At 41.8% G+C, this 23,102-nt stretch overlaps 1 protein-coding gene across 5 annotated transcripts in view; it reads right to left on the bottom strand.

Moving 5' to 3' along the window:
* Positions 1-23,102, bottom strand: part of MYOF (myoferlin) — a 591,005-nt gene that overhangs the window by 128,466 nt on the left and 439,437 nt on the right. For 2 of the 5 annotated variants that reach the window (XM_085606127.1, XM_085606129.1), the window contains 2 exons: positions 14,874-14,950; positions 11,040-11,078 (listed from right to left, as the gene is read on the bottom strand). In XM_085606127.1, the coding sequence (XP_085462253.1) occupies positions 11,040-11,078; positions 14,874-14,950 (116 nt within the window). Of the gene's footprint in view, positions 1-7,767; positions 7,780-11,039; positions 11,079-11,173; positions 11,231-14,873; positions 14,951-23,102 lie in introns of all 5 variants that reach the window. The other 3 variants (XM_085606128.1, XM_085606130.1, XM_085606131.1) reach the window with 2 other exon arrangements.

Here is a 23,102-nt window from a genome sequence, read left to right as displayed (position 1 = left end):
TGATGTCTGAGTGGCTGTATAGGTGTGTGAGTGGGGGGTGTATGAGTGCCTGTATAAGTACCTCTATAGGTGGATACATGAGTGTGTGAGGAACGGTGTGGGAGTGGCTGTGTGACTGGCTATATTGGTGAGTGAATGATTGTGAGTGTGGCTGTATGGGCGTATGAGTGGCTGTATGGGCGTATGAGTGGCTGTATGGGTGCACGAGTGGCTGTATGGGTGCACGAGTGGCTGTATGGGTGCACGAGTGGCTGTATGGGTGCACGAGTGGCTGTATGGGTGCACGAGTGGCTGTATGGGTGCACGAGTGGCTGTATGGGTGCACGAGTGGCTGTATGGGTGCACGAGTGGCTGTATGGGTGCACGAGTGGCTGTATGGGTGCACGAGTGGCTGTATGGGTGCACGAGTGGCTGTATGGGTGCACGAGTGGCTGTATGGGTGCACGAGTGGCTGTATGGGTGCACGAGTGGCTGTATGGGTGCACGAGTGGCTGTATGGGTGCACGAGTGGCTGTATGGGTGCACGAGTGGCTGTATGGGTGCACGAGTGGCTGTATGGGTGCACGAGTGGCTGTATGGGTGCACGAGTGGCTGTATGGGTGCACGAGTGGCTGTATGGGTGCACGAGTGGCTGTATGGGTGCACGAGTGGCTGTATGGGTGCACGAGTGGCTGTATGGGTGCACGAGTGGCTGTATGGGTGCACGAGTGGCTGTATGGGTGCACGAGTGGCTGTATGGGTGCACGAGTGGCTGTATGGGTGCACGAGTGGCTGTATGGGTGCACGAGTGGCTGTATGGGTGCACGAGTGGCTGTATGGGTGCACGAGTGGCTGTATGGGTGCACGAGTGGCTGTATGGGTGCACGAGTGGCTGTATGGGTGCACGAGTGGCTGTATGGGTGCACGAGTGGCTGTATGGGTGCACGAGTGGCTGTATGGGTGCACGAGTGGCTGTATGGGTGCACGAGTGGCTGTATGGGTGCACGAGTGGCTGTATGGGTGGCTGCTTGAGTGGCTATATGGGTGAGTGTGTGTTTAAGTGGCTGTATAGGTGTCTGAGTGGCTGTTCGAGTGGGTGTTTGGTTACCTGACTGGTTGTGTGTGAGAAAGTGCCCTCTTTCTGCATGGTAGCCCATACATTTTGCTGAACTGCTGATGTGCTTTGCCCGAGAGTGCCCTGGGCTCCTGCCAATCAGGTAACCGGGGCCTATGTTCTTTCTTTACAACTGCATTGAAAACAAAATCCAATTGGCATCTCTGGCCACAGGTCAGTCCCTGGTAAATGGTACCAAAGGTACCCAGGGCACTGTTACCAGAGAAGACCGCTAAGGGCTGCAGCCCTTATTGTGCCACCCTTAGAGGCCATGTACCACTACACTCACACACTGCCTTTGTAGGCCGCGTGTTTTGGTGCAGAACAAAGTGAAGAGTCAACATGGCACACATCCCTGTGTGCCATGCCTACAACCCACTGCCCTGGCATAGATCAGTCTCCCCTCTAGCTGGGTGCACTATACCAGTGCTGAGGGTACAGGTGCATGAGCCCTGTACCCCTACAGTGTCTAAGTCCATTCCGAGACATTGTAAGTGCAGTGCTCCCATTAAGAGTATATGGTGCTGGAAGTGTGTCATTACGAACTCCACAGCACCATAATGGCTACACTGAAAACTGAGAAGTTTGGTATCAAATTTCTCAGCACATTAAACCCACACTGATGCCAGTGTACGATATAATGAAAAATGCACACAGAGGGCATCTTAGAGATGCCCTCTGAAAAGCGACCTACCACTAGTGTCCAGGCTGAGTGGCTGCTTTCAGCTGCCACCGCCACACATGTTTCTGGACCCCTGGGTCAAGAGTCTGCTGCTCTTGGGGGCCTGAAACAATGCCTGAAACAATGCACATCCTGGGACGAGGTGCCAAGCCTCCTCCCCCAGGATGGGCAGGGTTAACGAAGTGGAAGCTTTAAAGGCCTGTCGCCTTTGTGAGCTTCCCCAGGCCACTTTCTGCTTTCAGCAACTGGTCCCCACTGGTTCTGCCCCCCGCTTTGGGCAGAGAACCGGTGGGAAAATAAGTGAGGAAGAGAGGTGACAATTCTACCCCTCAGGTGGGGGAGGCGAGGTGAACCATATCTCTCGCGCAACGCCATCCTGCAGATGGGGGGACCCAGCCAACCAGAGAAAAGGCTTATGCCCCCTCCCACTGGAGGGTGGCATAATAGGGGGTGTACACACCCTAGGGAAGGGACAAATTAGTCCCAACCTTTTTACCTACCTGTAACACTCCTGAATCTAGTATTTAGGGGCACCCTGAACCTTGCAACCTCAGACAAGAACCTGCAAGAAGAAAAGAAGGACCAAACAGCCGTGCTGAAGCTAACAAGAGGAGGATGCCCACTGACTTGGCCCCAGCCCTACTGGCCGGTCCCCACTTTGAACCTGCTCCAGCGAAATCTCGTTGTGTATGTCAGGCTACAGGTTTCATGATGAACCTATATCCTGACAGATTACACAGGAACAAAGATTTGTTCCCCACACTCCCCGAGAACAGTGTATGGAGGGTTAATGAAAGACTCCTTCCCAGGTAACTGTCTCCGAAGAGTTAGGGGAATGATTCCTAGAGTGACCACCACTCTTCCCCAGCTTGAAGAACTGGTAATGCTTGTGAACGGCAGGACAGAATGAGGGCTGTAAAGAAATAGGAAGTCCTATTAGAACTGACTATAATGTGGCTAATATCCCATAAGGCTGTGATATTGCATGTCAGGTTAAAGAAAGTAAATCCACTTACCAGCCAACATGGCCATGAAGACTTTCTTATAGAAGAAATGGAGGAGTTACCGTCACTCCTCTTGAAGCTGCAAGAGCAGGAGGCTTGGGTCAAACCTCAGCAGTACAAAAGAAATAATAGAAAGGTTGTCCGTTCTCGGACTAACAGGCGGCAGCACCAGTGGATGAAGAAGCAAAAACAGTCTGTCACAAGAAATGATTCATCAGCATTAAACGGGGTTCCTCCAAACATAAGGAAAAGTTCCAGGAATTCGCAGGAGCGAGGAGGGAGTGCTCTTTATTAACAGGGGAGACCCAGCACAAGAGGGGCTAGAGCACAGGAATGTTCTGGAGCTGCAAAAAAACTAAACCGGATTGCTCAGCTGCTGCAAAAAAATGCGGTAGAGAAATGGGTTGTGGACAGCAAAAGCAGAACGGGGCTTTAGGGGAAAAAAACACGTAAACTTGTCAGCATCAGGATCCAGCTGAGCGGAAGTGCGGGTGTAAAGGCGCACACAGAGTACAGGCTAGAAATCCTGGTCGGCAGTCACGGGGATAGTATGTACCTAATGTGCACCATAAACGCGGATAGGATTCTAAAGCAGAAGACAAGCAGGAAACAAAGTATCAAGTTCCTCGGCAGAGGGCCCACAAAGGGAGTGTGGTTAAGGGAACGGAACAGTAAGCCAAATGCTTGTTCCGGACACGTCACTTTAATGCCTGCCTCCGGTCCCAGGATATGAAACAAGAAGCCTGAGACCTGACAGTGTACTGCCGCCAGCAACCTCGTCAAGCCTGGAGGACCTGCCTGCCTTCAATTCCCAAAGGCTCTGTCTCCTGTGACCATCGAATGTGTTTGAACAGACTCCAGTTCCGCGGGTCTGCACCACTCTGTAACCAACGCCCACGGACTGAGTTTGAGTGGCCAACACCAAGAGTAGGTCCCCCTCGGCGATCCTGACCTGAGAACTGGCGACCCCTGATCTGCCTCAAGCCTCAAACCAGAAGGTCCCCCCAAACGCGTCCTGGAGCGGTTAAAAAGATCAGACCCTAAAAAGCACCCCATGCACCCGACGCCCCACGGCCTTGGGTGACCCAACCGACAGTACCTAACCAACCCCCAAGATCCCAATTTACCTCTCCAAGTGGTGGTTGCACCCAGAAGACCTTCGTCCCCAAGCCTGCAGTGCTTTTGCAGACCGGAGACTCCCCTTTGAAAACTACAGGGCTTCAGTTGCCAAAACAGCACTCTGCACCCGGACGCCCCAGTGCCGCTGAGGGTGCATCTTTTGTGCTGGCCTAAACCCCCATTTGCCCTGAGCTTAAGTCCAGGAGCTTAGTTCCCACAACCCAGTGGCCTGCTCATCAGCAGCCACAAACCGAAGGCCCACTATCCCCCATTGGATAACATTGAGCCTCAGCACTCTGCACCCGGCCACCCTGGTGCCACTGAGGGTGTAACAAGAGTGCATCCTTAACCCCGAGGGACCCCGGAGTCTAACCCCAGAGCACCAACTCCTACAACAAAGTACTTAACTTTAAACCAATAACACTATTTTCCTCCATAGATAACATTGACTGTTTTTCTATGAAAAGTTTCTAAGTGTGGAGTTGGAAAACCTAAAGAAATTTTTTAAAATTGGACTAACAAAAACACTGATACTTACCTGTTTACAAGAAATGCCCCAGTGTAGTTTCCAGGTATAATACACTGCGTAAGAAAAGTAATCTGAAAGTAATGTACTGGTCATTTTACTAAAAAGCCCATTCAAAGTATATGTTACAAAGCATTGCATTTCTCAGTAACAATACTGTAAGTAAAAATAAAGTGCATATACAATTACAATCCAAACTGTATTACAACTGTATATTTATTGCAAAGTATTTATCACTTACCTGTGCCAGGCTTGCTTGGTTCTAGGAAATAAATTAACTAAAAGAATATTTTTATACAAAAACAATTGGTCTGAAGTTCAGTCTTTGAGTGTGTGAATTCATTTGCTGACTGAGTGTGTACAACAAATGCTTAACACTGTCCTCTGATAAAGCCTTACTGCTCCACCGCACTACCACAAATAGAGAGTGAAGTGCTATTTACTTTACCTCTGCCTACCTTTTGGGTTCAACTGGACTCTGTGCACACTATACCTCACTTTGGTATAGTATATACAGAGCCAGCTTCCTACATTGTGCGAGCGGCTGTATTGGAGAGTGAGTGTCTATGAGAGCGGCTGTTTGGATGCGTGAGTACTGGCGTGGGTGCTTGGGTCGTTATATGGGTGAGTGAATGGCTCTGTTGAGAAGCTATATGGGTGAGAGGCTGTGTGAGTGGTTGTATGGGTGAATAAGTGGGTGTGTGAGTGGTTGTAGGGGTGTGTCAGTGGATGTATGAGTGGATGTGCAGGTGTGTGTGATTGTGCAGGTGTGTGAGAGTTTGTGTGGAATATGTCATTTGAGAGGTCATGAGTAATGTCACTGATATGTTATGAGTGATGTAACATGTGAGGTCATAAGCAGCGCATTGTGGAGCCAAAAGTTATAGTTCGCTCAGGTAACTGCTGAATTCCAATGCTTTTGTGCATGTAAATCTGAACCTCACTATAACGTCCCTGTAACCTTTGTTTTTTCTAATGAAAAAATAAAATTATATATATATATATATATGTATATATATATATATATATATATATATATATATATATATATATATATATATATATCTCAGGCACTGGTTACCGGCACGCCCACCCAGTTTGGTGCAACACGTCAGCCAGCAGATTTGGAGAAGGTACGACAATACAACGCGTCGCCCCCCCCAGCATTTAACACCACAGTGGAATCACTATCTTTGCATGGTGAGGGAGGAAGCAGTATTCGACTGTAGGGACGCCCAAGTAGGCTCGCCGTAACAATAAACTCCCAGGGACAGGCTGCAGCGGTTGGTGTGCTGTTCGTGAGCCAACATTGTTGGGACACCACTGTGTGTCTGCAAGTTCTCATTACTTATTGGACTTTCGCATCGGCAAAGGCATACCACCACGCAGCGGTCTGAATCAAAGTGCATGGTGTAGTCGTCAGATACATCATAACGCCTTTAAGGCAGAGGCGGGGTCAAGCCATCACTCCAGTGGGAGTGGACTAATCATCAGTGATATGGACCCCAGGTGAGAAGACCTGCAAGTGAGACCAGCACTGAAGAAAGCCATCAGGCTGAATCCCGTCTGCCACTGTGTTTCACTAATCCAGAAACTATGCGCAGAGATAATTTATTGGTAATAAATCCACTTAAGAATTTTCCCTTGCTGTGTCAGACCCGTTTGTATCTGCAAGTTGGGCTTGGACATACATACACACCCACACATATATATATATATATTGAGAGAGTGAGAGAGTGAGAGATACACACTCAGTGTATATAATGTTCTAATGAATACGATTTTATTCTACCACTCTGGATACAAGTTTCATATGTTGGATTACACCTTCTTGTGGAACACTACTTTCCTCCAAGGAGTGGAAGAACATACACCTCTGAATTTAGATGCAGAACAGAGTCTGGCGTATTAATCTATGACAAAAACAACAGTTGATGGACAGAATGCAGAACAATGTCATACATTCACCCCAGTACAGAGATCTGGGCCTAAATCCATCGTTTTTTTGCTCACCATGCCGTTCCAGTTTGAACCCAGCCATATGCAAATCAGTCTTTACCCTGTGCCTCATGGCAACAGTCCAGCCCGAACTGCCAAGCCAGGTCCTCCCTGGACTGGAAACCCCAAAACCGGATGCTTGTTTCCGGTCCAGGGAGGACCTGGCTTGGCAGTTCGGGCTGGACTGTTCCCATGAGGCACAGGGTCAAGACTGATTTGCATATAGCCAGGTCTAAACTGGGGTGGCATGGTAAGCAAAAGAATGATGGATTTAACCCAGATCTTTTGACTGGGGGTGAATGTTTTTGATTTGTTCTGCATTCCGTCCATCAATTGTGTGTCTTTTGTATTAAACTATGAACCTATCAAACCCCTTAATTACAAAATTTCATAGTGTACTTCTTTGTCATGAGGGTGCAGAAGAACAGCTACACCTGGATAAAATTCCATTTTATTGAATTGGAAAAAAGTCAGATTGCGAATTTAGAAAAGAAAGGCCAAGATCATCAGAAGAAGGGGGAGAAAGCAAAGATCTGCATTGTATGTGCTATAGAGCTTCTAGTGCTTCTCCAGACACCTATGCTAATCACTGAATCAATAGACACAGAGCCACCCCTTAGGCCACCCCTTATGAAATGAGATTAGTGCAGATTTAGGTAAATGCTGGTATATTGATAGCATTTTCTATCCTATTTAAACTTAGGATGGCCCTCTTTTGAGGAATGTCTTTTGAAAGGGAGTACTCACCTGAAAGAGGAGCATGGCACTGTATGGATCACTATTTTGAGAGCCCTAGAATTGGAGGGAAAGCTTCCTCTGCCAGTCCTTCACTTACCAGAGAATGGGTCCATGTAGACCCAATACTTGGAACTGTCAAGGCCTCTGTCCCTAGCAGCAAATTCAGCAAGCATGAGAATCCCCACAGCCAGGTGGTCTAAGGTAGAAATGATCCATCTTCAAGCACAAAATCTTAAAATGACAGATGTGGGAAAGGTCGATCTCATGTCCGTCTTTAGCACAAATCAATTCAAGCTCCAAAGACCCCTCATTAGCACTGCCCAATTAATAACTAAAGACCAGGCATCATTAGTTCATCATATATTCAGAATGATGCTATTATTGGCAAAGAAAAGCAGCAGCACTTCAGGTCTGTCTTATGCATTCAACTATGTTCATAATTCCTGAAGGTTCAGTCCGGCAAATATTACGGTTTAATCTTTAGAATGTGCTAGTAGTAAATATCCAGCAGAAATACATTTTCAGAGAGACCTGTGGGAACAGTTGCAGGAAATATGCAAATAATTATAGCTTTAAACTAATTCAAGAAAAATATAAAATGCATTACCTTTTCTTTGAGCTGATTTAATGAATCCATTGTGGAAATATACAGCAAAGGAAAAAAAGCAGGATAAAAAAGTGAGTCAAATTATGAATGTAATAAAAAAGGGCACGAATTAGTAGTATCGGCACAGTGAAAGAAATATCAGTAATTCAAAGTGGAATAGATTTATCATTATTCAAAGTAGAGGAAAAAAGGATTCAAATGCCACCAGAAACTGCTTACCTGCTTCGTTAACAGGAGGCCCCAATTAGAAATGTATGTGTAATTTATTACATACCACAAACTGAAAAGAATGAACATTTGTCGAGCTGCATTTCTTGAAATATTGGATCTGTATTCTATGTAATGGTAACCAGTGCCAAATTTAAAGGCCTTCAAGGTACAGGAGCTAAAGAAAATATTTTATATATAGGCTCCAATGAGTTATTCACAAAATATACTGCATTTGTAAATTCTAGTATAATTTTATATCTTAAAGTCTTTCAAAAAATTTCAAAATACTTTAAGTGTAACTTCCTTTTCTTTTATCTTAACTGCAACTAAGTGCAGCAGAGTTGGTGCGAAGGCAACATGCTGGTCTCTGTTGGAGGAATCTAGGAAATCTTTGCTGTGTGCTTTAGTTACACATCTTCTGTTCAGCATTGGCCCTTCAATTAATGAGCCAATTTGTTAATACAGCTATTTCCATTGGGTTACCAATTTCCTTAAGCAATCTCCCGGTGGAGATATTATAAGCATTGACAGGCTTTTCACTTTCATCTTGCCTCACACATAAGAATGGACTTTTCATTTTAGAACAGGTACTTATTACCTGAAGGTACATTTGGAACACTTATTGGCAGATTAAAGTCCTGGCTTTTATAGAGGCGGCTTGCCGGTGCTAGTCACTGAAAGGTTTTTAATGTCATCCTGGCAAGTAACAAGACTTGGAGAGAACATGGTGGAACTTATCGTTGGCTACTGCATGAGGGAATGGTAATGTTTTCTGTGTGGAATATATTTCAGGGTCTAATTAAAATTACATATGTGATTACAGATAAATAACATTGGTTAATTCTGATATTCGGAAAACATTTTTTTTTATAAGTCGTGCAAGTAATATATTTGATACACGTTGGTATTTCATACAGGTTTCTAAGTCTTTACTGGAGCAAGATTAGTTACATAGTGAGTTCTTTGATCAGGGGTTGCTCATCTTTCAGCTCATGACTGAAAACTGGCACACCATTTAAATTAGAAGAATAAAAGACTTCTTTTAGCTACAACACTGTGTACTGCCTAACAGAAAAAGAGGAGTTTGCATTAAATACTCATGTAAACTTTGTCTGGCCTAGATTTTGGATGGCCTACATGAAAGGGGCATTATTTTATGGGTTACACTACTTGGAAAAGCATATTTTTAATTTTAATTTAATGCTTCTCTGTAGATACATTGCAATATGTGTTTCTTCTGCATCCTTTGGCATAAAACCAAGAAATATTTTATTTCTAAGAATGTTTTTATTATAAATTACGGTTGCAAAATGGATCTTCAAAAATGTGCTGGTTTTTAAGAGAAAGCTTGAACTATTTGCATAAAGTGCTGACATATGTGAACATATGAATTATCTTAAAGGTCCCAATTATCACATTAGTAGAGATTGATTGGCCTGCTAAAAATAAATGTCATCCATTGGTCAAACAGTGGCTATTCATTTTAGAGGCAACACTGTGGATAATAATGATAATCTTGGTTAGGCCTCTTTTCTCTTCTTTCCACAAGGTTTATCTCTTGGACTCTTATTCACAGTCTAAGGGTACCTGAGACCGGACTCTTATTCACAGTCTAAGGGTACCTGAGACCAGTCAAGTACATAGAATTAATTGTGGTAAAGGCCTCACTGCTTGACGGATTTTCTTCATTGCTGGCTTTTCACTTGTATGAACATTCATATACAAATTGTGGAAAATGTTATGCTACTGCACAGTCAGTCTCTCGTTCAACATGTACTAGTACCACATATGAGTCGTAGTGTCGACTCATGTCCCCAGAGTAACATTTCAAACTGGAAGGGTGGAAAGCAGGGTTTTGAATGGAACCAATTCCTCTTTTATGACATTTAGGAAAGAAAAGTAAACCGGAAATTGAGTCTGAAGCAAAACCTGCCTGTAAACTACAGTTTTATTATACGTTTGGTTTAAGGTACTTTGTGAATAGCTCCTGCGAAATGCTGAATTGCATGTATATATGCTTGAACGTTTCGAATCACTGTTTTTAGTACAGGTTTAACTGGATCTCCTACTCTTTTTTTAATTTGTGATTTTGGTAAGATAACCAACAGTTCTTTCATTAAGTCAAAGTAATGGTTTATGCAAGTATGAGCACTTTAAATGCAAGCGGATTTCTCTCTTCCAATACCAAATTGCGCTTTAAAGAATGAGGTATGTAATAAAACTGCAGCTATCAGTTTCCCTACAGTTAGGAAACTCCAGGTGTGTGCATTACTCTAAATCAGCCATCTTTTTTTACAGTTATTTGGAGGTATGGTAAGCAGACACATGCTTTCAATTTCACATTTTATAAAAACCATTGCTTAATAACGGTCTACCATTATATTAAAACATTAATTTCTATTACTATAATAGTTACTTATGATGGAAACCACAGAGTTAAGAATTGTATGTGCTCTATCAATTATTAAATGGAATTGCTACTCAATGACCCATAAGCCAAGTACTGTTGGGTGAGAGCATTAAAAATTACACAAAAATTACAAAGTGAGATTTTGGAGAGACAGAGCTATAAAAGACAAAGGCTAACTAATACTTTTGCAATTCCTTCAAGATATCTCATTTGGCAATATCACCAGAATATATATAACATTCACCTAGTAAGATGTTTTAGGATTTTAAGACCATCATAAAAAATCTGATGTTTTTTGCATTTACCTGACTATCTCCATCTCTATGCATTTTAGTCTTAAACATGCTTACAGGGTAAAGAAAACAGATTTTATATTTAATTTTAAATCCATCGCTATCTTCTGCATATATTACTTTTCCTATGATTTTAAAATGTTTGAGTCATAACATAGCAATAATAAACTGCTATAAAAATAGCCAACCCGATTGTTCAAAGAAAACACTCTGCCAAAGTTTCAGACATGCACTTTTCAGCCAAGTGGTTGAAACCATTGAACAGTTGGTTCAAATGGCTTACAATAGACATAAAGGAAGGTTTTAGAGAAGCTGAGAAGAACTGGAAGAGACGCTGTAGTTTGATAATTTTGACATACCGTACTCATTATAAGAGCATCTTTCTCTCCAAAATCTCTCTACAGAAGAAAAACCAAAAAGAAGTTAAACCTTTACCACGGAAGCACCTAAAGCCCAGATTAGGTCGTCGACATGCAGTCACTTAAATACATACATGCACTGTTGTTGGAGAAGTCATTTTGCTGAGTGCTGTTGACATACCGCCCAAAAACTAGAAATTGGAATGTAATTTGTGAAATTCCTACATTATTGGTATTTATGACTTATGCTATTCAAAATGTAACAATGTCTGTTCTCTTTCCAGTTGAAGAATTTACCACTTCAGTTCTAGAGGACTTACATTTCTCTGAGCAACATACAGTGGTCTTCAAATTGATCTTCCACTATATGAAAGTGGTTGTGAAAAACAGACTGTGTCAAGTGATTTTGTTAGATATTGTCTACAATTGGTGATTAACATCTTTACCAACAGATGGTCTGCATGCATTTCAGTGAAACGGTGATGTGATACTTTGCAAAACGACTGAAAGTGACAAGTGATGTGATAAAGGACATTATATGACACGTGGTTGGAAGACCACATTGAAGACTACTGCAACAACTATTGGTCTAAAAGACCAAATACCACTCCTGACTCCAAGACTCAAATAAGGCACATCTTGCCTAGTGATGAAGAAGCAATATAAAACAATTGCTTTTCAGTTGATCAAAGAAATTGCAGAAATTGGAATTATTTTAACTGCACTCAAGGTTGTAAGAATGCATTTTATGTATGTTCCGATATTTACCTCTACAAACTGCAAGATAATTGCAACATTTTTCATTCAAAATGGAAGGGTCCCAAAATATATTTATTGACATCATTACCAAATACAATAATTAAGATTACATGTTTAAAAATGTATGGGAATGAAAATATTCTTGTCAGCAATTTACAAGTTAGGCATGTTGTGGAAGGCACAAAATGTCCAGTGGAGTTCTGTACTTTCACTGGTGAATTCCATCAAGCTTCATTAAATTCACATACTACTGGTGCCTGAGTAACTTCCTGCACTAATAATACTGCAAAACATTACATAAAGTATGGCCGCATTGCCATTGCATGACACTCCTATTCAACAGATCAGCCCAAATTTATTGCAGACTACAAAGAATAGTTTCCAAGAAGACATACAATTAGTCTACTTAAAGTGAGGAATGAGTACATTATTCTAACAGCCACCAGCACACAGAATATTGGAATGTACTTCTGCGCATTCACCTCCCTAAAGAATTCCACCTGCTTGGCAGAATATGGATGCCTGTTGAAAATATGGAAAAAGGTAAGCTGGGATCTAGGTAAAAATGCTGGTACAATGTATAGAGACTTGACAAGGTGCACTCCATGACTTGCAACATCACAATCTACCCATCAACTAAAATAGACCAGAAACCTACAATCAAAAGATACATTTGGGTTTCCTGTAGCCTGGATAATATGTGATCTGCCATAGGAGGAAGGCAAACGCGCAAGCATCCCTTAGTACAGCTGTGAGACAAAAAAAATGTCTCGAATGTCGCTTCAAGCTTACTGGCTCAAAATGAGATTCCACTGAATTCCATTGACCATGAAACAGTTATTATTTTAGAGTACAGGAATTAAATTAGTTATGTGAAACTGAAACCCAGTATTAAGTTATTAAATACAATATCAAAATACTGAGATGCTATGAAGTTTTTCACCTTCACGCATATAGGTTTAGATACCAAAGGAAGGGAGGAAGAGGTGTTGTTTTGCATGACAATGAATTCTGTTCACAGATAAAACTGATGAATAGCTAGTATTCCTGCAATGGACAAATCATTGGATTGCCCAGTCTTCTTATACACCTTAGAACATGCATCCTTTCCTGCAAAGGTGTCTTTACATTAACAAAGATTTAAAGATCTAGCAATCAGGAAGTTAGGTACCCACGAGATGAACAGGGTATAGGATTTGGCCAACCATCTAAAACCAGTTGACACGCATCCAGGGCATAGTCAAGATATTAAACATATACAGTTGAAAGAGGCTCACAAACAGGCTCAGACTGCAGCAAATGCATGTTTGAATATACGGTAATAAAAGGAAGTAGCTACAAAATATTTATATCTTCATCTATGTATTGGTAAACAAATGCCTTGAATAATTTTCAAACCGAACGTCTAAGCCGTTCAGAGAGGACCTGAATGTGACAGATCATAACTTAGGGTTATGATATTATTGTCAGAGCATCTACTGACAGCATGTGCATGTTATTTAGCACCCAAGTAGAGCAAATTCCTAGCACTTAAAAATATTAAAACAGACTAAAACTGATTTGGTAAATGGTACCCTCCTGGATGTAATACACAATCCTGCTTTAGTCAAAGAGGCTGGGAACAAATCAAGGCTTCTGGTTTATAAAAAAGAAAGCATGCACTGGCTTTGGACTGGGTCTGATCAATTAGAGTTTTTCCTAGTTTGAATGGCTGCGGATGACTTGGATCCTCATATACAATGCTGTGGAAACTACAACCGTGCATGCATTTAGGGCCGCTCAACAGAAACCAGTCTATGAAATACGTACCTTCAATTTTCATGCAGATTGTAGTACTCCCAGAAACTCGCTAGTAAATGATGCACACATTTAAACTGGAAATCTCAAATCAATTAACATGAGATAGCTACCACTCAGATAGTGGGCGAGAAATAACACTCAATAAACAGTTGGAAAAGCAAGAATGGTTATCTGCACTAAGTGACTTTCTTGAAGTAAGGTGTCTGTAGATGGATTGCCACCACATGTTCATGCTTCTGAAAGTTACTTATTTAATGCCTCAAACATGGGTGTACAACAAGCTCCGAGGAGGAACAAAAAATACAACCAGGTTTAATCAAATAAAAAAAAAAAACAGTAGTGGCCTTCAGACCACATTGCCTGTACAAGTCCAGTCGGCATTAGGTGAATCAGCCACTGCAAGTGTTGAAGCAGAAGACTCCTGCTCAAGAAATGAAGAATCAATGGCTTTCATTGTTGTGAGAGTTGCCGCGGGCTTGAGTGCTCAATGCAAGGAATATGGATTTAGAAACTCTTGTATTCAAGGTCTCCATATACTGATCTCATTTTGTATTTGCACAAGAAACTCAAGGCTGTATCTTTTACATATTTCTCTCCCCTATGCCATAGATATGTGGAAAGCATGTCTTCAACAGTCTCCATCTCATAGTCTCTCATTCGCTATGTGGGTTAACATGACTGGCATTTTTGGTACATCAACATTTTAGCATCTTGAAGATACTGCAAGGTGTGTGGTGCTTATTGCCCCTTTCAACAAGTCAATTGCAAAGTATATTATCAGTATACACCAAGAGTCAGCAGACCTACTGTTGCCATCCATTTTTGACAACTTAATGTAGACACTGTAGCAAGTCCAGTCTTTATTTCTCGATTGCCAATTAGTATTAATAAGCTGTTGATTTAATGCATCTATTTTGAAGGCACTGGATTTGAACTTTGAGAGAAAAGATCAAAGGAGCAGATTGCTCAAAACTGTTAGATATGAATGCCCAACCATTCATCCATGATCAAAAAAGTAGTCCATGGCCTGAAACATAGGGGAGTTTCACAGCGGATTTCTTTTTTGATAATACAATACGTTACAAATTAAAACAAAACCAACAGATAATTCTTAAAACACGTACACAGAAATGCTACAGTAGCTTTAGTTGATGGGTTGGGAAAAGCAAATGTTAGTGAATGAATTGCAGAAGCAAAGATGTATCTTCTAAAAATGATACACATTGTGGGTGTAAGTATTAGAGTGCAAGGACAGAAGTAACCAGTGAACATTACCTGAGAGGCAAGTAGTGGCTTTGTGTCTTCAACTTCAATTATTACATCACGAGGTGGTGCTGAGGACAGCATTGCCACTGTAAAGTAACAACAGGTGAAGGTAAATGCATGAAGATCAACCAGGGAACTAGAAATATAAATAAGTAGTTTTACAAAGGAATTTTAAAACAACAAACAAGAGCAATATTAACTAAGAGGGAATAAGACTATTCAGCTGAATTAAGTGATGAAGGTTGAATTGCATTTGTGACAGTGCACATTTAAATGTGGCATTGTGTAAAATGTACAACGGATTGCTTCTTTAACAGTAAACCTCTTTCATAGAACAGTGCACCCTCCCCAGCGAATCCATCTGTACTGCCAAATACATTTTTGCAGATTAGTATGCCAATACAGCATTTTGTGCGAGTGTACAGCTCAGCTAATTTAAAATGGCTCACAAAATACCCCATTACATCTCGCCCTAAAAATATTTTCTATGCTCAGACAGCTCGATATAGGAGCCAGAAGACCAAAGTTTTTTCCCAGAATGTCCGAAACAAGCTTAGAATTCCCTCTTTTATGAACCTTGAAAGAAAAACCTTAGGCGACAACTTCCACAAGCATGAACCAAGAAGTACTCAACATTTCCTATTTCAATTTTGTATTACTAACTTGAAGAAAACAATAGCTTTACCTCAACTTCGCATCCATACATAGAACTGTACAATAAATAGTGAAGACACCAGTAGTAAACAGTGTATCACAAGGTGCAGATGCAGATAAATGAACACTTCAATCAAAATAAGCAACAGAGATTATGGTGAAGGAATTTAAGTAATTTAACACACAACTGAAAGAACTAAGGAATTTTCTGATAAAACATATCTCAAATAATACATTGTATAAATCACAGGATACGTTATGGGGGTAAAGAAAACATGCCACAAGAAAAGTACACAGCCTAAAAGCGGCCATTTATTTAAATAACAAATCCAATTAAAAGATTTCTTAGCTGTCAAGTGTCATTTCTGTGTGATGGCATAGACACATTGAACAGGAAGCAGTTGTACACAGTGAAGCTTCAAATAAGGCTAGCATCCTGTCAATTATCTTAATTTGATGCACACTTTCCCCCTGAAGGGGGCATTGTAGAAATGTGGCAAAGAGTTTTGAAAGTCATGACAAATCCTTAGATACCTCTGGCTGAGTTGTACCTTGCGCTGCTTTTTCATAAAGCTTCTCAGCATTCTGCTCCAATAAGTAATCCCTTATGACAAGCCAAATGTAGTTTGCCCCATCGAGTTAAACATGTCTGGGTATCACTGTGAGACTCCTCTCTCCCATCTTCCTTCCAGTTGTCAGACTCAAACTTGAAGCAAAGTAAAACATGCCTTGCAGGAAGAGGTGAGAATTTCAAATCTATCTCAGGGACAGAGGTTTGAGATTATCAGCCGAAATATGCATCTCATTAGACAACAACCTTGAATGAAGTAGAAGATACAGGACCAGAGTGCGCATCCTACTTCCTAACTCTTAGGGCCTTTCCGTTTCTGGTACTTAAGAGGTGAACATGCTTCTGTGAGGAACAGTGGCTGCGGCTAAGCAGGAGTGAAAAATTCGTAAGAAGTAGGAGTGGCCGGTGTCACCACAGGGCGCTGTTTGGGTCTGGGGGCTGTCCTGCCAGGGGCCCTCTTGGCGTTCATAGCACACCCGAGCCAGGATGTATTTGGAGGCCTGGCATTTCGGGCAAGGTAGTGCTGAAGACTGAGGCTCACATTACTGTGATTTGTCTGTTCCCTGGATAGCTGCCTGGTGATTGCAATTATTGTATGAACAATCACAAGGGGCTATCATGATCCCCAAAACCACCATCGCCACTGAGGTAGAGACCTGAATACTATCATTTGGCTGTTGAAATGCACAGCTTTTGGTGCTTGGTAGCATCAATATGTTTTATGTTTGTAAATTGTATACATGTCTGTCTACTGTAAATATGGTTTTCATGTATTGAATAGGTTTTTCTGTTTACAACTTATATACTAAATAAGGCAAGAAGGTAATTGTCTAGCGAGTCCTGCATAGGGTGAATATGTCTTGGTGAAAAACAAACAAAATACCGTTTCAAGTATTCAGTTACAGTCCAGGGATAAATAAAAAATCTAACTGGTGAAAAAGAAAATTTGGATCTATGGTGTCAGAGGTATCTTGTTTTGCATATAGTTAGGATTCCCACCTCTGTACTCCTGAACAGAATCACTCCCCTGTTTTTTTATCATCTTTAATATAGAAGCACACTAAAGCACAGTACAGGTGATAGAAATGAGTTACCCATTTGGTCAACAAGTATCTCACCGCTGCCAGACCCACTTTGAGTTCATTTTGACAACTAAACGCCACGGGGATTCTGCCTCCTTTTTTAAAAACTGTTTATTTCATTCTTTCAGGTCACAGAACACTGGGTTAATCGGACCTGGTGTTCAATTGCAAAGCTAGTTACTACTGCATTTCGCCACTTCCAGAACCAGCATTGCGGTAGTGTTAGAGTTGAGATAATTTCTCTAAATACTCTTGGTCCAGATGAATTGCCACTAGACCCGCTAGGGGCTACCTCAAGCAAGAAACATGTCGACCTTTTGCACCACACAGACCCTTTAGGACCATTGTATCCAGTTAGGGCTTCCTGCTTTTAGTTAGGTTAGTGCACCCGAGGAATACAATTTAGAAAATTGGGTTGCCCTAGACCTATTTTAAACACCACCTTGCACACACTGCACTACCTAGTCCACACACCCATATGCACCCAACGGTTTCATCAACAAAAGATCTCCACTAACGAACCCCTTCGCGGGTGCCCATCGGGCATTGCAGCGCCAGCCCGACGAGGAGCAGGCCCAATGATGAAGCATGACATCCATCGAGGTCTGTGAGGGAACTTCACAAACCTGAACACTCCCACCCACACTTAGGAACTGCACGCCAGTCTATTAAACAAGTTTACGTTTAGGGAGTAGGGCCTGGTTAAAAAGCTCCTGGTTTCTCTTGTTTAGAGAAAGGTCAAACAGAAAAGTCGGAAGCAACTAAGTAGCCATCACATCGCCTTGAAGTCACTGGGTGGCATAGATTGCAACACGATTAAGGTGGTTGCAAAGACAATCGAAAGTAATAAAATCTAAGGGCTGAAAAAGAAAAGTGCCTTAATAAAGTGGAGACTATACGCAATTTTGCACAAAAATAACTTATGTCTGTATGGGCGGAGAGCAAGAAAGAGATTATCACTAAACTTACTTAAAGGTTGCAGGAAGCCACACACACCAGAATGCCCAATAGGCACGGCAAGCCCTCATAATGGGTCTTATGGTCTGATATCTGTGACTTTTGTTATATTGATATTGCACAAAAGGTTAAATCAATGGATAAGATCAAGGAGGCTGCTGGCTCCACCACAATGGATCATGTGGTGGGGGATCCTACCATACAGAGAGGCTCCCACCTGTTCCAAGGTCCACACATTGAGAGATACAAGTTAAAGTCACGTGACTAAGCCTCTGTTACGGAACAGAAGCATTTGTACAAGAGGCCATCATAACTATTGTAACATGCTTATTAATGTGTTCCACAGTTACTAGCAGTCAAGGAGGAAACCATTGGCCTCCTGCAAGGTCGTTTGGAGGTCCCTTTCACCTATGCAAGGAGGAGATTATTACAGAAGTCCTCAGTGCCTGGTCTGCATAAAGAACATTTATTGACCCAATGACAAAGGTGTGAATAATGACCTTCCGTGGACAAGCAACTAAAAACAGGTTAATAAAAAGAACAGTTTTTAATACTGGTAAAGAACATTTTCTACAGCTTTCAAATGCTAAAAAGGAAAGCATGGTCAGAATATAAAAACCTGCTGGATCCCAAAAATGTACTGAGTTAACCTTTGTAAAGACACATTCAAGTTGTAGATGGTGAAGAAGATGAACACCTGAAAATCGGGTGTATGACATAGAAGCTTGAGTGTGAGCGCAGTACTTTTACTTGCTTTCCGGCTGCTAGTGTTCTATTTCTGTTGCTGCCAGAATGAGGCAGAGATTCCCAAGAGGTAGGCACCAGAGTTCAAATCAATTGCAATAATGCATTCATCTTTATGTGTACACATGGTTGTCACAAAGGTAAACATGTAATTTGAAAGATCATTGTACCATATCAGGGATATGGAAACAAAGGGAACTTGAGAAATAGCCATTAATACAGATTGGCCAAATATATTAAATGTGATAATGGAAGGTGGATGGGAGGCTCCTTACAAGCTTACTTAGAATATTAGATAAAATGAGATGAGGCTTTTGAGTGATGGAAATTGAAAGTCATTTATGAAATGGACATGCCGAGGAACTCTTGAGGTTTATAATTAAAAGCAGGAGAGTTAAAACAACTTAGAAATAATTATGTTATAGGAAAACAAAAAATGGGCAGATTATACGGATTAGTTGCTGAAAACACTTTGAAATGAGGTCACACATAGAAAAAAGTATAACGTTAAAATAACTCCTTTTTTACTATACACAAAATGTGAAAATTATAGATAATTGAATATTTGGAGTAACAGAATAAGTTACACTGCATGGAGTTCTACTCTCCATGAATCTGGAGTAGATGAAGAAGACCCTGGGGTAAGAATACTAAGTAAGCTCACAGGTTTCATATGAGCTCCATGTGTTTAGAGGGACCCGAGCCAGGCTGCCACAGGTAAATTTTCTACAGGGAAAGGGGCAATACCTATTCAAGGTAGTGGGTTTCTGGGGAGAGTGTGCATCAAGCTAACTCAATTTATATATTCCCTTTGTTTAAAAAATATAAATTTCCAGGCCAGATTCCTCATCTGGGAGATGTTTTTTTGCTATTTATTGAAGCTTTTATGTTTCTCAATCTACTGAGGAGTTTGTGAGTGGAAAAGGTGGAATGTACCCACTCAGCACAAACAAGGAAAGGTTGCATTAATTACTAAGTTATAAAAATGCACCTCACAAGTGCTTCACCATCCCAAAGCAGGAAGTACAAGACAGTACTGGTTAAGGCTTTGATTTTCCTGACACAATAGAGTACCAAAGTGATTTCTCCAGTACTGTTCCAAGCTAAGAAATTAAATTAGATTTTCTCCATCAATAAGGTAGCTTACAAACGGGACTCTTGTTTGTATTGGACAAAGCTGTATTGATACTTAATATTCAGAGGTCATGTTGTATAGTTCTATGGTGATGACAAGACCTTGTATTCATATGTTATTAATGGAACAAGTAATATTTATTCTTCACTAATTAACTGAATTGTATTGGTTTCTAGTGATTAGTTAAAATAGAATAGTTGGCACCAAAACAAGACTCGTATAACTGTTATTTCATTGGGATGTTAATTGAAAAAATTCCCTTAAAAGGCCACCTTTATGATGGAGAATCTAGATTAGCCTAATGTTGGGAGAGTAAGCAGGTGTTATAAGCTACTTGAGGGCATCAAGGTGAAAATGAACCACATAATTTGAATCACCAATAACAACTGTGAGAAATTCTCAAACACTGGACAATTTAGGTCAGAATTAGTAGGGATCAAGGGTTCAGGCTGACTACCCTAACTAGAGAGAGAAGTCCAGACCACCATCTTCCCAAGTCTGAAAGACTTTATTGAGATGCCAATAGTCTTGTGCCCTCTTACTCAGGGTGAGGGCAGAAAGCCACTGTTTACAATATACATGCAGGGGCTGCAAGCAGACAGTTTTATCAAGACTGCTGGCATTCAAGATGCTACTCTGACTCGCAACGTTCTTTCGGCAGCCAACATCCAATGGCGATATGATGGCCTTATCTGAACATTATATAATGATCATAAGAGCAAAGCATTACAAAAATCACATAATAAAAAGTAATCCGAATTTGAATAAATTATAGCGTCCTCCCCAGCATGGCGCATGCAGATGACCACGCCACACAAGAAGCTCTGTAGTGCACGTCTTTATTCCTCAGAGTGCAACTGTTAAACTGCACACACTACATCATGAACTTTATGTACCACACCCAGGCACACCCAAACTATTACGTCATTCTCCTACAGAGTCCATTAGGGACCAGAAGGGTCCCGCTATTAATACTCACAAGACACTAAATCTTCCCGTTTGTTAAATAAAAAGTATAAATATTACATATATACATTATAGTTCCTCAATGAGTCATCGAGGTGCTTGAAGCAGCCTTCCAGATCTAGTCGTGTGAGGTTGATGAGGCGGAGGATCAGGGCTGAGGTTGATGAGTCGGAGAAGCAGGGCATACTTCAGGCATATGGGATACAAAGGTAGGTGTATAAGTTGGGCTCTCAGGCGGGCAGGTCTCATTTCAGACATCTGGAGCGGATGAGCATCAAAGCGTGTGCTTGAAGTGCGACAAGTCTCTTGTGATGGAGTTTCTAGGATGTTGAGCAGTCACCATATGTCCTTTGCTCGTCATAACCCTCAGGGGTACAGCATCAAACAGTGCTTCAGGCTTGCAGTTCCATTTTTGCTTGACCAGAACCTGGTCACCTTCCTAGAAAAGCATGTACCAAGCACATCTGTGTTTATCAGCATAAGCCTTTATTCTAGACTTGTGAGAGGAGTCCATTGTACGGATCTAGTCAGCATCTGTCGACCTATTAGTAGTCCAATGCTGCAACTTGGTTCCCATGGCTCTCCCAAACATCAAGGGCAGGGCTTTCACCTGTAGTGGAATGGGGAGTTGATCTGTAAGCACGAAGGGTTGAACAGAGTTGACTTGAAATCACTTACTTCTAGGGCATTACCCGGAACTACACTCTTTAGGGTACCCATGAATAGTTCGACACTACCACTGTCCTGTGGTCAGAGAGGTCTACTTTTCAGATGTTTGACACTTAGGTTAGTGAGAAAATCTTTAAACTCTACTGTTGAATGGCGGGCCATTGTCAAACTTGAAAAGGGAGGGAACACTCCATGTTGCAAAAATGTAATTTCATGTCTTTGACTTGTGTGGTTGACAACCGGTCTTCTGCAAGTTTAAATCAGGAGTATTTATCAATCACTACCAGGAGATGATGTCCATTGTTGAGGGCTCCAAAGAAATCAACTGCAATCCTCTCTCACACCTGCCACTGGAAGTCAAACAAAACTAGTGGATGCTTTGTTGTTTTGGGAGACAAGCAGTTACACAAATGACAAGCTTTCAATTCTCTTTCATCAAGCTGAGGAAACCACACTCAGCCCACCAGAGTCATCGTGGCATTGTTGCCACGAAAAGAGCCCTTCGAGACAAATTCAATGACTTGTTGTCTCAAACTCTCTGGAATGACAATTCTAGACTCTCTTAATGTAATGCCTTGATGAGTGACAGAGTTCTCTCACATTTTTTAATGTCTGATATCCAAAGTCATCCATAAGAGGTCAAGTGTGTTTCTTCCAAGGTTTGCTGGGTAATAATGTATTTGAGAACAAGCATATCTCGATCTGTATTTGTAGCAGAAAGAATTTATTAGAACAAAATAGCTGCAGGCATGCCTGGCTTGCCTATGAAGTTAATATAAGCCTCAGCCACTTTAGACGTTGCACTGCACTGGCACTCGTCAAAAGTAGTCAATGGGGTTTTAATCTTTCCCTGGCCTATGCACAACAGTGTATTCATACTCTTGCAGCCACATCTCCCAGCCTTGCGATGCCAAGACGGCCGGGCCAAGCAGTCAGGTGCCACTAGCCCCGGCCCGCACAAACCGAGCCCTGAACCAGCAAAAAATAAAATAACTACGTTATCATTTTATTTTCCCTGCTCTGAGAGCAGTGGGGCAACGCTCCTACACCTTAGCGGTGAAGCAGCCCCTGGCTAATTTCTTCATTGGCGGTGAGTAGAGGTTTTGTCTCCTGCAAATGATCGTCGCCATTCTCAACCTTCTGTATCGTACCTGAATTTCACTGCCTTTGGCATTTTCTTGGCACCTGGATGCTTCTGGCGCACTTTACACCTGGCTTTCGCTGCCTTCTGCGTTTCTCATTCTATATGCTAGAAAGCTTGGTGTTATATGGTGATGCAGTAACTCTTTTTTAGGCCTTACCAGCAGTTTCAGGGCTGACTGTGATTGAACTTTCCGCAGGGCCTACGACTTCAAAAGCCTTGCACTGTCTGGAGTGGCGCTTTGACTCCACATACACCTACAGTCAACTGCCCCCATCTCGTCGTTTTAGCGTCCTTCCCAGCCTGGTTGCATGCAAAT

The sequence above is a fragment of the Triturus cristatus genome, chromosome 1_2, assembly GCF_964204655.1.
Source record: "Triturus cristatus chromosome 1_2, aTriCri1.1, whole genome shotgun sequence".
In the NCBI taxonomy this organism is placed as follows: Eukaryota; Metazoa; Chordata; class Amphibia; order Caudata; family Salamandridae; genus Triturus; species Triturus cristatus.
Note: the sequence above shows the minus strand (reverse complement) of the source record. Positions and strands in the feature narration are given on the sequence as shown.